Source organism: Strix uralensis, chromosome 2 (genome assembly GCF_047716275.1).
Source record: "Strix uralensis isolate ZFMK-TIS-50842 chromosome 2, bStrUra1, whole genome shotgun sequence".
NCBI lineage: Eukaryota > Metazoa > Chordata > Aves > Strigiformes > Strigidae > Strix > Strix uralensis.
In genome coordinates this window covers 136,741,352-136,756,231 of record NC_133973.1, presented here as the reverse complement: position 1 = coordinate 136,756,231, position 14,880 = coordinate 136,741,352, and the positions used below count along the sequence as shown (strand labels likewise).

General features: G+C 46.3%; 1 protein-coding gene across 2 annotated transcripts in view; it reads left to right on the top strand.

Moving 5' to 3' along the window:
• The first annotated feature begins 4,602 nt into the window (after positions 1 to 4,602).
• FCHSD2 (FCH and double SH3 domains 2) overlaps positions 4,603 to 14,880 on the top strand; it is a 167,235-nt gene continuing 156,957 nt past the window's right edge. For both annotated transcript variants that reach the window (XM_074860533.1, XM_074860531.1), the window contains exons 1-2: positions 4,603 to 5,253; positions 8,042 to 8,139. In XM_074860533.1, the coding sequence (XP_074716634.1) occupies positions 5,233 to 5,253; positions 8,042 to 8,139 (119 nt within the window). In that variant the 5' untranslated portion in view covers positions 4,603 to 5,232. The remainder of the gene's footprint in view (positions 5,254 to 8,041; positions 8,140 to 14,880) is intronic.

Sequence of the window (14,880 nt, the reverse complement as noted above, 5' to 3'; positions counted from 1 at the left end):
AACATCTTTAGCCACACTTTGAGCATCCCCGACTGAGGGAGAAGTAAAACCCATCCAAAATGGCCCCGTTTGCCAGCTGCAACCCAATGCCAGCACTTTCCTGGAGCCATAAATCTCTGCTTAAAGCTCGGCCCGGCTTCATGGAAAAATCACATTTCATTAGAAATATTTCATGTGCTTCTTGTTTGGGGAAAAAGTAAGACAAATGACTATTTAAAAAGTCCTTTGGCTGCATCTCCCTCTTAAATGATGCTGCATCTCCCTCTTCATTGATGCTGCATCTTCCTTTTCAATGATTATTTTACTAATCCAGCCCACCCCCTGCCATTAATAACTCTATTTCTGTAGCAGTGGATCCATTAATTTTATTGTGGTTTTTTGTTTGTTTGTTTGTTTTTTATTGTGAATACAGTTGTGGAGACCCTGGAGAACAAAACCCTTAATAAACTTCCTTCACTCATTATTCTGCTTATCTTGGTGAATATCAGGGGCTGATAGCCCTTTAGCCACCTATAGCTAAGCCTATACGGCCTTAACTAACTCCTACCAATGCAAAGCAAATAAATACCACCAAAATTAAAATTTACCACAGACTTTAGACACAGCACATCAAAGCAATGTCTTCTGAATATGCCCCGCATGACTATGAACCCTACAATTGCTCCAACCTCTAAAACTCCATCGGTGGGTCCATCTTTTTGGAGGGCAGAGAAGCACCGAGCTCAGTGCAAATCTTTGTGCGATGCCCCAGATGGGCAGCAGAAACTCCCTTTTGCTCTTACAGGTCGGTTGAGCTGCTGCAACCAAGAGGTTATTTTCTGGCAGCGAGGAAGGTTGGAGCATGTGCGAGCAACATCTGGTGCAGCTGTATTAGCGGGTGGATGTAGCAGATGGGGGTTGCTCAGGATGCGGGCCACCAAGCCAGCCTGGTAGAGGATTAATGATTATATTTCCAACATCTGGCCAGGAACTTCCTTGACAGTTACGTTAAGGAAAAAAAAAAACCACCACACATTAGCTTCATTTGCGATGTTCAGATTCAGCCAGTCTTGTCTGTAAGCATTTGGGTTTGCAGGATACTCAGCTGCCTTCAAGTCCTGCTTCTGTTTGTGAGATCAAAAAGGAAAAATCAAGGGGTAAAGGCTCAGAATATGCAGCTTGAACTCAAGTTATGCCGCGAAAACAAATATTTTTGATAAAATATACAGCACTTAGACACTTATGCTATTTACTTCTTTATCATCTTCTGTATTTCATGTCTTTTCCCCTCCCCAATCATGATTATTATCAGTATTATAAAGATACACAGGTGCTACAGGCAGCTGCAAAAGGCAACTCCATCACAATTTATCACCAAAGACACAAACTCCCCTGGGACCCACGTTGAACCTGCAGCACCCCGTGGGTCAGGCTTCAGGGAATCTGCAGTCAAATACATCAAATGAAATTATTCACGGAAGAATACAAGCAAATGGTGGAAAAACTACTGCCATGAATGATAGGGGGAGGATGATGCATCTGTTTGCAGGCGTGGCACCTACAATGCTTCTCAGTCCTGCGTGCAAAAGCCTGTGGATGATTTACACCTGTGTGTGCAAAGGGTTGCACGCGCAGATGCTACTTTGAGATATTTTAGGAGGAAAAGCCTTTGGGTTGGTTGGAGGAATGAAGCGTGAGACACAAAGCTCTGCAGGATGATTCTGTACTGGGGCAATGGGTTAAAACACCAGGAGCTCAGCCGAGGTCGCATTTCACATCGGCTCAGCGCGATGATTTTATGGCTGGGGAAGCAGATCGCTGCACGTTGCACCATTGACTTAAGAATTTAGCTGCAAAAACCCGCTCCCCCTGCAAGCCCAGAACACCAGCTAATTTTTCCTATCCCAACTCATTTTTCCACCCTCCTGCTTGAACGAAGCATCCCCTGCATCCCTCCTGAGTGCATCCCATTGCATTTGCTTGTCCTGGCTTTGAGCGCCGCGCTGCATGCGGGAGCTGCAATAAAAATATATCTTAAATAATGAATGCACTCAATGCTTCTGTCTTCCCAAAACACTTTCCCAGCTATACCTGGGCGTGTAGGAAACGCTTTGGATGCACTTAAACTTGCTACTGCGTGTGAGGCATGGAACACCTTTGGGGTGTGCAGGCTGTGCAGCTCAAATCTAGAGAGATGCAATGTGTTTTCACAGCATCCATCGATGCTCCACGTCTCACTAATCATTTAGAGAAATTTTCCCGGGGAGAACGCGTTAGACTAATTAGCAGCACTAAATAAACTAATAGCTGGAGGAGAAAGGAGAATTCAAGTTGCATTTTATTTTTTTAAAGATGGTTAAAGCATCTTTAAAGGCGAGGGGTCATTTTCTGGGGGCTGGAGTAAAGCAGTTCATCAATAATGAAGGAGCTGGCGATGGAGCAGCAGCAACACTGGAGCACTTGGGAAAATGCGATTATGAGAATTGCCTTATGCTCTGCAAACTGCCCTCGTAATTTGCTTAAAGGAAACATCCAACTGCACTTTAATATTTGAAAAATTTCATCGCAGCAGATCTTATAAGCTAAGCCAAGCAACCTGAGTACTGGGAGGAAAAAAAAAAAAAAGCAGCATGTCTGATCAGGGGGGTTTAATTCACACCCAGAGAAACATGACATTGCATGGCGGGGAATATAATTTCTGCCTCCTGGGCTCTCCTGCATCTCAAGGGTTCAGCTTTGTTTGATTCCCCTTTGATTAAAAGCAAAAGGCTCGTTGGGTGTTGGGGGTGCTGGGGTGCTCCGCTCCCAGCGTGGTGGCCCTGGGATGCACCAGGATGCAGGTGGCAGCCTCAAGGGACTGCTCCAGCTGCTGTCCCCAGGGGCTGAGGGTGATGGTCCCTTGCGTACCCCAATTGCTGCCCCACTTTGCTTGGGCGGCCTGAAAAGCCACAGCCCCCTGTGCACCCCTGGCACCCCTCCATGCACCCCTCTTCACCCCCATATGCACCCCCCATGTACATCCCTGTAACTCATGCGCACACCCTGCACCCCTGTGCACACCCCTGCACTCCCCCGTGCACAGCCTACACCCCCCGTGAACCCCTGTCACCTCCCCGTGCACCATGTGCACCCCCTGCACCCCCTCGTGAACCCGTCACCTCCCTGTGCACCCCCTGTACCCCGCCGTGAACCCATCACTTCCCCATGCACTCCATGTGCAACCTCTGCACCGCCCTGTGAACCCCCTTCACCTCCCCATGCACCCCCTGCACCCCCATGTGCACCCCCCAGCATCCCGCTGTACCAACTGCTGTGCACATCCCCACACCCCCATATGCACACCCTGCGCACCCTCCCCTTGCAGCCCCCCAACTCCCCTTTACACAGCCTACACCCTCGGGGCACCCCCCTATGCACCACCCATGCATATCCCTGCACCCTTTTGTGCACCCCCCGTGCGCCCCCCTGCAATCCTTGTGCACCCCCCTGCCACCCTCTGTGCAAACCCTGCACTCCCTCGTGCAAACCCCCTGTGCACCTCCTTCACACCCCCCTTGTGCACCCCCTGCACCCTCCTGTGCGCACCCCTGTGCAAACCCCTGCACCTCCTTGTGTGAACCCTGCATCCCCTGTGCACCCCTCTGTGAAAACCCCTTGTGCACCCCTTCTGCACCCCCCTTGTGCACTTCCCTGTGCATCCCCTGCACCCCCTTGTGCACCCCCTGCACCCCCCTGTGCACCCCCTACAACCCCCTGCGCAGCACCCTGTGCACCCCTGCACCCCCCTGTGCAGCACCCTATGCACCCCCTACACCCACCTGCGCAGCACCCTGTGCACCCCGTGCACCCCCTTGTGCACACCTCGCACCCCCCGTGCCCTCCCTGCACCCCCTTGTGCACACCCCTATGCACCCCCTACACCCCCTGCGCACCCCTGCACCCCCTTGTGTACCCCCTACACCCCCCTGCGCAGCACCCTGTGCACCCCTGCACCCCCTCGTGCACCCCCCTGTGCCCTCCCTGCACCCCCTTGTGCACACCCCTATGCACCCCCTACACCCCCTGCGCACCCCTGCACCCCCTTGTGCACCCCCTGAACCCCCCTGCGCATCCCCCTGCCCACGCCCTTGCGCACTCCTGCACCCCGCTGTGCACCCCTGCACCTCCTTGTGCGCACCCCTGTGCAAACCCTGCATCCCCCCTTGTGCCTCCCCCTATGAACCCCCCGCACCCCCCTGCGCACCCACCTGTGCACACCCTACACCTCCTGCGCACCCCTCTGTTCACCCCCTGCACCCCCTTGCGCACTCCTGCATCCCCCTGCGCACCCCCTGCACCCCCCTGCGCACCCCCTGCATCCCCCTGTGCTCCTTCTGTGCACCCTCTAAACCCCCTGCACCCCCCTGCGCAGCCCCCGGCGCACCCCTGCACCCCCCCCGTGCTCCCTCTGTGCACTCCCTGCACCCCCTGCACCCCCTTGTGCACCCCCTTCACCCCCCTGCGCACCCCCCCGTGCACCCCTTGCACATCCCTGCACCCCCTTGTGCACCCTCATGCACCCCCCGGTGCAGCCCTGCACCCCCCTGCGCACCCCTTTGTGCACCCCCTGCACCCCCCTGCGCACCCCCCGCTCCCCCCCGCCCCCCCGTCCCCCCGCTCTGCCCCCGGCGCCCCCTGGCGGCCGCAGCCGGCGCGGGGCGGGGGGTGGGCGTTGCCCTCCCGCCGCTCTCTCCCCTCTCCCCACTCTATGGTGGCCGCTCTAGGCGGCCGGGAGGACTCTGCCACCGGCGGGGCGGGCCCTTGGCGGGGCGCGCGTCCCCTCAGCGGGGCGCTCCCGAGCTGCGCTCCGCCGCCTCTTTTTTTTTTTTTTTTTTTGTTTTTTTAATCCTTTCCTTTCCTTTTTTTTTTTTTTTTTTTTTTTTTCGTCAAGCTCGCTCCCCCGCCCTCTCCGCTCCGTCCCCGCCTTCCCTCCGCCGCCTCCTTTCCCTACCCGCTCCCCAGGGCCGGGACTCGGGACGCTGCTCGGTGCCCGCCCGCCGCTGCCCGTGAGGAAGAGGCGGCCTCTCCCCCCCCTCCCCTTCCCCTCACCCCCCATCCCCGCTCCTCCCGCCGACCGGGACTCGCCCCGAACCGGGAGGGAGACGGTCGCTGCCCGCTCCTCCTCCTCCTCCTTCTCCTCCTCCTCCTCCTGCAGCGGGGGCCGCATCCTGCTGCCGGGGGGAGGGAATTGATGTGGAGACCCAGCGCAGCACCATGCAGCCCCCGCCGAGGAAGGTGAGGGCCCCCCCCGGGGAGGCGAGGGGTGCTGGGGCTTTGGGGGGGGTGCGGGGGGCGGCCGAGTGGGGCTGAGGGCTGGGGGGGGGGGGGTGACTGGGATGGGGTAGGTTTGGGGCAAGGGGAAGGGGGGGCTGGGGGTAGGGTATGGGGGGAAGTGGGGAGTGGATGAGGGGGTCTGAGGGCACGGTGGGGGGGAGTGGGGGGCAGCAGGTTGGGCTGCCCGTGGGCTGTGTAGTGGTGGAGTCTGGAGGCAGGTTTGGAGAGGGAGAGCAAGTGTTGGGAGGGAAGGGGGCTGGAGGGGTGAATTGGGGGTGGTGGGGCCTTAGTGAGTGGCCATACGAGGTGGGAAATCTCTGGGGAGGGGGGGTTGGAGACTGGACATGAGGGGTTAGGGGTGGTGGGGGGGTGGGATGGTTCGGGTGTTGGGCTCTGGAGTCAGGACAGGACAGGGGAAGGGCTGGTGAGGAAAGAGGCACGGGGGGGGGGGGCAGCGGTTGGGCAGTGGGTGTTGGGGTGAACCCCCCACCCAGTGGAGGTTCCCCAAATGAAGGCAAGCAGTGACTGGGTAGGACTGGAAGGGGGTCAATGACTGCAGAGGGTGTTGAGACAGCATGTACTGGTTGTGGGGGGCTAGCAGCTGTATTTTGGGGGCTCAGCTGTGTTTGGGTGCTGTGATGGGTTGATGCCAAGAGCGATGGGTTGGTTGTCTTGGAGCAGAAGGTCACGTCTGGAGCTGATGCGAGGATGCAGGCTATCCCGGCATGTGCGGGCGAACAGGGGCAGCCAAGAATGTGCAACATAATGTGTGATGGGAACAATCTACAAATGCAGCGGGGAGGCTTTCTGCTGTCCGTGCAGTCCATGGGAATATGGGGTGCTTCGCGTTAGCGGGGGGCTGGTGCGGGAAGAGACGTAAGAAGGAATGTAGACTTGGAAAAAAGGCTGTTCCTAGGGTGGCTTGGCGGTGTAGGCAGGTTGTTATCTGGAGACTTGAGCTGTAGTGGGGTCTTGAGCTACGTGTAAGTACTGATACATGGAGATTTATTGGTTAGTTATTTTGAGGGTTGTATGCAGTGGTCGGTGTGTGGGGAGAAAGGGGGAGCTGGACACGGGGAAGTGGGTCTCAGGATGGGGAGCCTGCTCCTTTACAGGCACCGTGGAAGGGAGTTTTGTGGTTTTGAGATTTGTGTGTGTTATATATTCTTTGCGATGCTGCCCGATTAGGGTGGTTTGGGCTGTAACCGTTTCCAGTCTGATTGTCGTCGCTCGCCGTAGATGGTTGAGATCTCATCTGTGATGTTGAGATTTCTCGGTGAGGAGAGGAGATTGCAGGGGTTTGCCGGGTGGAGAGCTGTATAATAGTGACTAGGAGAGCTTGGGAGGGGAGGAAGAGTTGAGAGGGAGCGTAAACAGAAATCCCTTGTCATCCCCTGAGCTCCCCAGTAGCCCTGGCAGGCAGCTGCGGTGGAGATCTCTCCTTGGCTCATTCCTGCCTCTCGACCTCTTGTTTTGCGGGTGGACTCTGCTTTTGTTAAACAGTTCTTATTTCTGTTTTAGCTTGCATTTGGCGGCTTATTTATATTACGTGTGTGTCATTCTTTGCCTATATTATTTCATTTGAGATTATTTCCATTACACGGGTCATCTTCTGGGGGTTTATTTATTTTGAGTAGGGTTTTTTTCATATATAGACAAAACTGAAAATGCTGAAAGTTCATGTTAAAAATAGACACTTTTTCTGCTTAAAGTTGAGGGCGTACATGAGATTTTTTTTGTCATGTGAAAAACTTGTCTTTATATAATGTTGTAATTAAAGGGTGCTTGTTGCTGGGGGATTGTTTTCAGTGTTAAAACTGAGGAAGCTTTTGCTGGCTGATGAGATCTAGGGGTTTTTTGCCTGACTAGCGAAGAAGAGGGAGATCTGTGTCTTCTTCCTCTGAATTTTTCATCTCTCTTCCCCCATTACAGTAACTGTTTGGCATTTCTGTCCTCATGAATACAGAATGTCTTCAGATATGCTGGTGATAATTTTTAGGCCGATACATGGATTCGCTGTGATCACTAGAGGGCTTAAATGCCAAGACCTCTTGTTTTATAGAAACAAGAACAAAATAACCCCAAGGTTTCCTCCCATAATCAAATCATTCCTGATGCCAGTGCCAATGGTGCTACCTGCCAGTTATCAAGTAGGTTCCCAGAGTATTGAAATTTTAGTTCACAAGATTCAAAGGAAAATTACACCAACACTGAAAAATGGGAGGCCAGCCTTCTGAAGCGCTGTATAGAGGGCTCTTTTGATCTGATGCACAACCAAAAAAGCAACTTGATGTTTTAGCTATCTTTAAATGATAGCAATTGTAGGACAGTTTAATAAATTTCAAAATTGGGTGACTTGCACTGAAGTGCTCAACGTATATACTATCTTCTTTTTTTTTTTTCCCATGGCCTGCTTTTTTTTTTTTCTTGGTAGGCAAAATTATCTTGTTGCACACAAGCTACCCTCCTAGCTTTTGGAATAAAATTGCACTATTGTTAGTAGTTGGACACAAGCATGAGATTCTTGCCATGTGCAGTGCCAGCCTGCTGGGGTGACAGCACTTACTGAAATCAGCCTTTATGAATGTTGCATAGGGTTAAACTGCACACTTAACTCCCTCTTTGAATTTTCCACTGAAATGTGCAATTTCAAAATAGCTGAAGGACATGAATTGGTTTTTTTCTTGTTGAAATTTGACTTAAACTCTACAGAATATAGATGTGGTCTGTGTTTTTTTTTTTTTTGTAGGTGAAAGTTACACAAGAGCTAAAAAACATTCAGGTTGAGCAGATGACAAAACTTCAGGCCAAACATCAGGCAGAATGTGAGCTACTTGAAGATATCAGGTAAGGTTACAGAAAATGCTACCAAAATTCTTTTAAGATCCAGTTTTTGGAAGAACATTTGAGTTACAAAACTTCAGGAACTGACGATGGAATTTCCTCTTTGGATTTCCTGCTTTTAGGCTGTTAAAGTTTTGACACAGCTGGAAATTATAACTGGAGCTAACACAATGCAAACCATTTTGTCTTCTCTTCAATGGGGGAAATGTTAAAAAAAAAGTCACAAACAACATACAAAAAGCATTGGTCTTTTCAGCAATATTTCTCTATATAATAGAATAAGACTTTGATTTACCAGTTGTAAGAGGCTGCTAAAATTATTAAAATACTTTAAAACCACTGATGATTTATGTCTCACTGTAATAGCTTTGAACAATACTTTTAAATAGATTATATTTTTTACCAGAAACTTATAAGAAGATTCTTGCATTTATTATTTAAAACTCTGCACAGGTGAAGATCAATCAGGAAAATCTACATGACATCAATTGTGGGGGGTTTATTATTTATTTTACCTAACGTGATTGCTTCTCTCAAAGTGAAAAGTTCGCTTTTAACAAAATAGAGTGGTAGCGTGTACCTGGCATTATATGGAGGATTAATCATTCCATTCGGGGAACATCAATTTCTAGAATGGTTCTTCTGTAAAATATTCAGCAGTAAGTCCACTGCTGTCCTGTTCTTTTTGGCAATGTATAGTCCACTTGTTAATTGTTTAAATGAGATTTCTTGCTTTTTATTTGCATATAGAATGCAAATGTGTTAGCTTTGACAGATGACGTACTGTTGTCTTGCTCTCACAGTGTCCTTTTTTCATAAATCAGAGTGTAGAGGCTTGAGCCTTCTCTCCCGTTTTTCTTCTGTGGGCGTTGAAACACTTTTTTTTTTGTATGGGAAAGATCACAGCTTTCATTTCCTTAGATTGAAATTAGTGGCTGTGCAGTGTTTAACTAGCAAATGCTGAGTAATAAGTAACAGACTGATCCAAGGAATTTTTTCCCCCTAGATAGGAACTTATTTTTAGAACATCTAGGCCAGGTACTGCTGCTCTAGTCCAGGTTTTGTTAGTATTTCCTATTTTCCAGGAGCTTATAATTACTTCAGTCTGAAGTCATAAGCTGAAAGACGTCATAAGGATTATTAGCCTGTGGATACAAAACCAGGAAAACATGTGAAAATGCTGGCTTAAAATATTCTTCTTTAATGTAATTTAATTTTTACAGTTAATTTGTAAATTTTTGTTATGGATTAAGAACTCGGTTAATATATTTATGTTAGTGAATTAAATATATTAACCAAGTTCTTAATCCACATAGTCTCTGTTCAGCATTCTTGTTGCAAGCAATTGGTGTTTGCAGAATCACTGTGGATTTACAGATTAAACATTCTTTAAACATGGAATGATGTGATAGGGTATGACAGCTCCATCGTGCCAATGTTCAAATATCAGATAACAGAATAAGAGACAACGAGAGAGTTTTTGCTTAAAAACATTTGCTGAAAAAACCCCTGGTCTTGGTTTGTGATGCAGAGGCCTTTTAATCGCATCTAGCTGTGAAGGAGGAGCTGGGCTTTGAAGGTTTGGTAGTCTCGAGGCTGCGCCGGTCAGCGTGTGACACTCGTGTGAGAAGTTGGGTGTCAGCCTCATCATCCCGTTGCTTGTGTATTTATGACTGTATTCAGGATATGCAGCCACCGTGATGCCGGAGTGTTCCAGAAAGCAACGCTCGCTGGAACCACACACAGGATCTTTTTGTCTCTGGAATGAAGAATTATTTTTATAGAAAGCAGCCTGCTGTTATCCAAAAGTATTAAATTTTAACTGAATGCTGTTTGTTTATCGAGACGAGAGAGTCCGGGTCCTTTCGTAGCACTGTTGGAGCTTTCAGGCACTGCACGAGTACATCTTCCTACTCTTGTCTTATGCTGCTCTGAATTCTACAAACTTAACTGCTGCAGTGGCAACAAGAAACTCTGAATACATGGCTTGCAAGCTAGTGATTAAGAATGTATATCTTAAAATGTTAAATTATTCCAAATAATGATTGTATTTGTTCGCATAGAAATGCAAGCATTCGAATCACATATGCAATACTTATATACCATAGTATTTGTATAGGATTTAAAACGCCTAATTATATTTTCTTAATATCATTTTGGTTCAGTTTTGTATACAACTAAAAGGAAGCATTACAAGGAAAAGATCAAAAAGTTCTCTTATGAGTTCTAGCAGAATATATCTATTGTCTAGTATATTAGCAGATGATTTTTGGCAGCCTACCAGATCATAAGCATACTTGCCATTCCGATAGCTTTGATATCTTTATGCAGAACTGAGCTCTGCTTTAAATGTTTGTAGTTTGAAGGCTTAAACTATGTCATTTTGAGAGGACGAAGACTGAACTACTATTTATTCCAAATGGGATTCTTCTTGGTCAGGCTTGAGGCAAATAGGTGTAACTACCATTTCTCCAGGCCCTCTGCAGATACTTCATCTCCTTGAGGGCTGTACATAAACAAAACCACCGTGTTTATTTAAATCTAAAATATGTCTTCTTTTTGAGCGATATTACAGTTTTTTTGTATGCAGGGATTTAGATTCAGGTGCCGGAGGCCATGAAGAAAAGGCAACGTGTTTTGCTCATGGAAAAGCGTACCTAGGACTTGACAAAACTACGTGCTGGTAGTTGAGTGGAAAGCTTTCCTGGGAGTTGGATGACTTTTGACACAACGTAAAATTCTAATACCCATTAAAAAAAAATAAAAATATCCACAGCAGTCTTACAGACCGCGTTGTGTTTCTCTTCTCTGTGGGAGCTTAGTAGCAGTAAAGTTGAAGTATCTTTTTATGACTTGACAAGACTATAATAAAAAATGTGTTCTGAAATGTGTTAGCAAATAGGTTTAAAAATACATTTCTGTGTTTATAATCTCTATTTGGCTCTTCGTGTTACATTTCTTCATACTTGGTGACTGGGGAATTTGTGGAACAAGTGATTCAGGATGCTTTTAGGATCATTGGCTCGGTTTTAGGCATGACATATGTTTATCTTCTGTAGCTCACTAAAGCTACTATATCCTTTCATGTGGTAGATCTGTGCTGGCATTACTATAAAAAAGATTGTCTTTCTGCAACTGTGATGGAGAAGGAGGTTTTTTCCCCCTGAAAGGTAAATGTAGGCTTTGTTGCTGTGAACCAGAAATCCGTCAGAGTTTCTCTATGCCTGGAAGTACTTCTTCACTCTATCCACACCTGGCTGCTTTTAGGCAGCAAGTTAATTTTTTTTTTTTTTCCAGAGGCCAACTGGGTTATGAATGGCTGAATTTATCAGAGGTGTTGGCAATTTTCATGTATTTAATTTTGGCTTTAAAGATTGCCTTATTTGATTGGTGGTAGTAAGTCAGTCACACGTAGTAGTCTGAAATTGCCTTTCATTTGCCAGGACATGTGCACGCACACAAAAGGAAAGTATGCCTGTGTCTGCAAAATTGTAAAGAATTCTGTATGATCCGCATTTTAATTTAATTCGGTATTTCTGTAATGTATTTATAGGCTATAGACTTTATAAACTTGTTAGGTGATAGTTGGTTTACCTTGAATGTTATCTCAAGGCCTGCTTTTCAGAAGGACTTATATGCCTTTACAGTTTTTGCTAATGTATTCTAAAATGTCTTTTTTAAAACTTCTTTGCTTTCATGTTTTGCCAGCAAGAATGAGGTTGTGGTTACATGGCTGTTTTAATCTGTTCTAAAGTCTGGATGGCCGCTCAAGGGCCAGCTCTACTTGCCAACTATTTTTACTGTCTCCCTGTAGGAGCACAAGGATGGGTGAACCATGTGGATTAGGGAATTTACCCACCTGAAATCAAACCTTCCCCGACTCTCCTCCCTAAAGGGGATGGTTTTTGGATAAATGCATCCCCTGTTTGCTGCATGGCTGCACAAGTGCTGCTGCTAGTGTGAGAGGTAGGAGGAACTGGTACCTGAGGAGGAGAGGGAAAGCAAGACTGTGCAGTAGCAGCCCAGGTTCCCTTTGGATTTAAGTCACTGTGTAAGCGCAGCCTAAGCTCCTGTAGAAGGCACAGCTGCTGCTTTATGAATTACAGAGCTAGAAAGGCCACCTTATTTAAGTCTTAGCTAATTTTTGCTCTCTGGATGTGTTGATCCTATGTCACTTCATCATTTTAAGTCAGTTGAATGTACAGCATGTTGAAAATAGATGTAAGGATCGCATGATTTCTGGCTGAGATGGAATAGCAGTACAGTCATTTGTTGGGTCGCAAATTTAGTTTTTCATCACTTTCAACTAAATTCACAGTGTAAAAGCAATTGCCAGAACGATAGGCTCATAATCTTCGTGTGCTCCTGATACGGATGCAAATATGTGTACAGATACAGATACCTCCTTCTGTTTCTTTCCCTTTTCTGTCCTTGTGGTTTCTCCCTCCTTACTTTTTATTATTTAAAATATCTTCTCATTGTTTGGTCTAGCATATATTGCAGCGTATTGTATCCTATAAATTCATTCAACTACTTTTTTGGTAAAGCTACATTCTCCTCTATTTCTGTGTCATTTGCTGTTCTCCTTCTGTTTTGCTTGCGTGGTATGTTCTGTCTTGAATCCTCTCCTCCAGAGACTTGCTCTCTGAAGATTACTTCTTCCTTCCAATTTGACAACTTGTTTTTCCTGCCAGATACTTCACCTCTTCCCTAGTCCGTCCTTTATCCAATTCCGAGCTTGTGAGTTTTAATTAGTTCTTGGGCATCACCTCTATTTCCGAGCTGCTTTCGTATTTAATGTTCAGCAGTACCGCTTGCTTATGCCTGCGAGGTTTGTTAAGCCTCTGGGTTTACTTGCTAAGTGAGGAGATCTTCTTGTGGGTCTTCCTTAACACTCCAAGCCCTTTCTGGTCTCAGATGCTGTTGCACTGTCAGCTGGGCTGTCGCTTCTGCTCTGCTGAGACGTAGCAGCAGGTTAGATGTGGAGTATGTGGGTGAGGAAAGAATGAACTTGCAAGGGGTTTGTGTTTATGTGCCCAGTACAAGGACAGAGTACTACTTCGACGTCTCTAACTTGGTGTCTCATTCCTGTCATAACAAGCCTGAGTGAACAGTACAGATACTTAAAAAAAAAAAAAAAGTATGAATGAGTATGTATCTGTAGATAGCCAGTTGCTGCTAGTTTTAACATGTCATTTTATGTATTCCACTTAATAAAGTTGCACGTAACCTTTTGCTGTGAATATACTTTGTACTCTCCGGTGGAATTTGACTATGCTTCTGTAATCTCACTGATTATGTTGGTGGGTTCGTGATAAGGTTTACGGCAACTTTGGCTGTGAGTCAAGCTACTGAAGTAGAAACTAACTGCAGTTCCAAATTTAAATACAGCAAATCTAATATAGCAGCTATAACGCAGATCACTTAACAGATACCGTGTTAGGGAAAAGTCTCGTCAGAGTATGGATAGTGCTGCAGAAGGATAAGTAACTGGAAAAGAAAACTGTAAAAGAATATATATTTATATGTATATATAGCCACATATACTAGGAAGCTGTAAGAGATTCTGAAAAATTGTGAGAAAGCTTTACTTTTCCTGTCCTGAGGCAAAGTGGTAGTGAGGAGTTTACCCTTCTTCCTGCTCTTTCCAGTCTCCAGCTGCAGGGAATGTGATTTGTTTGGATGTTCTTGAACCCTGTATTGGGCTTCAGAGCATGTTTGCCTCTGGCTAGTGGGTATCTGATAAGGCCTTCATCTTAAATTCCTCTCTTTTCATGAGGAGGAGGTCATCTTTTTTCCTTTTTACTTCTCAGAAATTTGTCCTTCATTGCCACCTTTCCTTTTCCTTCAAGGTCGTTCACTCCATTCAGCAGATGTAATGCTTGCCTCTAGTGTTCATGGCTTTAAGTAGGAGCAGAGTGATTTTTTTTTTTTTTTTCTGTGCTTACAGATTCTGAAATCTGCCACCCGCCAAAGTGCAAGACAGCAGAAGAATTAGAAAAACTCATGAAAACTGCACAATATTGCTCTAGTCTGGGTTTGACTCACACTTGGGGCTTTCCTTGTGTGACTAGCGGATCTAGAGGCTTAATTTTTTTTTTAAAGCTTGCAATTTCCTTAGGAGTTGATGACATTTCTTTCCTCTTGGGTTGATCTTTCTCACCACTAGTGAGTATTGTGAGTTCATGTATTTATTTTTTTTTTCCCAAGCTCTGTTAATTAGCTGAGGACACACAGCAGAATTCTTTGCTATAACACTAAATATGCAGAAATTTCAGAAATTTTGAGAAAAGTTGATGGTGTTACTTCTGAATAACATTCCCTATAAAGATACCACAGAATCTGTGGTCTGGGCACGTTACCTATAATTAGGCAGTCCTTTAATGAGATGCTTGCATTCTTGATGGAATTAAAATCTGGTGATGTTTTGACTGGAACTATTTGAGGGAAGCTTGGAATGTACTTAAAAAAACCCTGTTGCCTACTGGGTGTGGAAGTCCAAGTTTTGAGGAAAAAAAAAATAAGTTTCAGTATAAACATAGCCACAGTGTAATGATTCAGGCCTATCTTGGCACAGTGAAATTGAGAAATGGACCACACTCCTTCATTTTTTTTATCCCTGACATACAAAAAGTAATGAATCTCCTGTTTCAGTATTTCTAAGTAGCTTTACAGTTTTTGGTTAACTGATGAAGGTTCAATTGTCAAAAGATGATTCTTTGGGGTTTTATTTGTAGCAGAAGT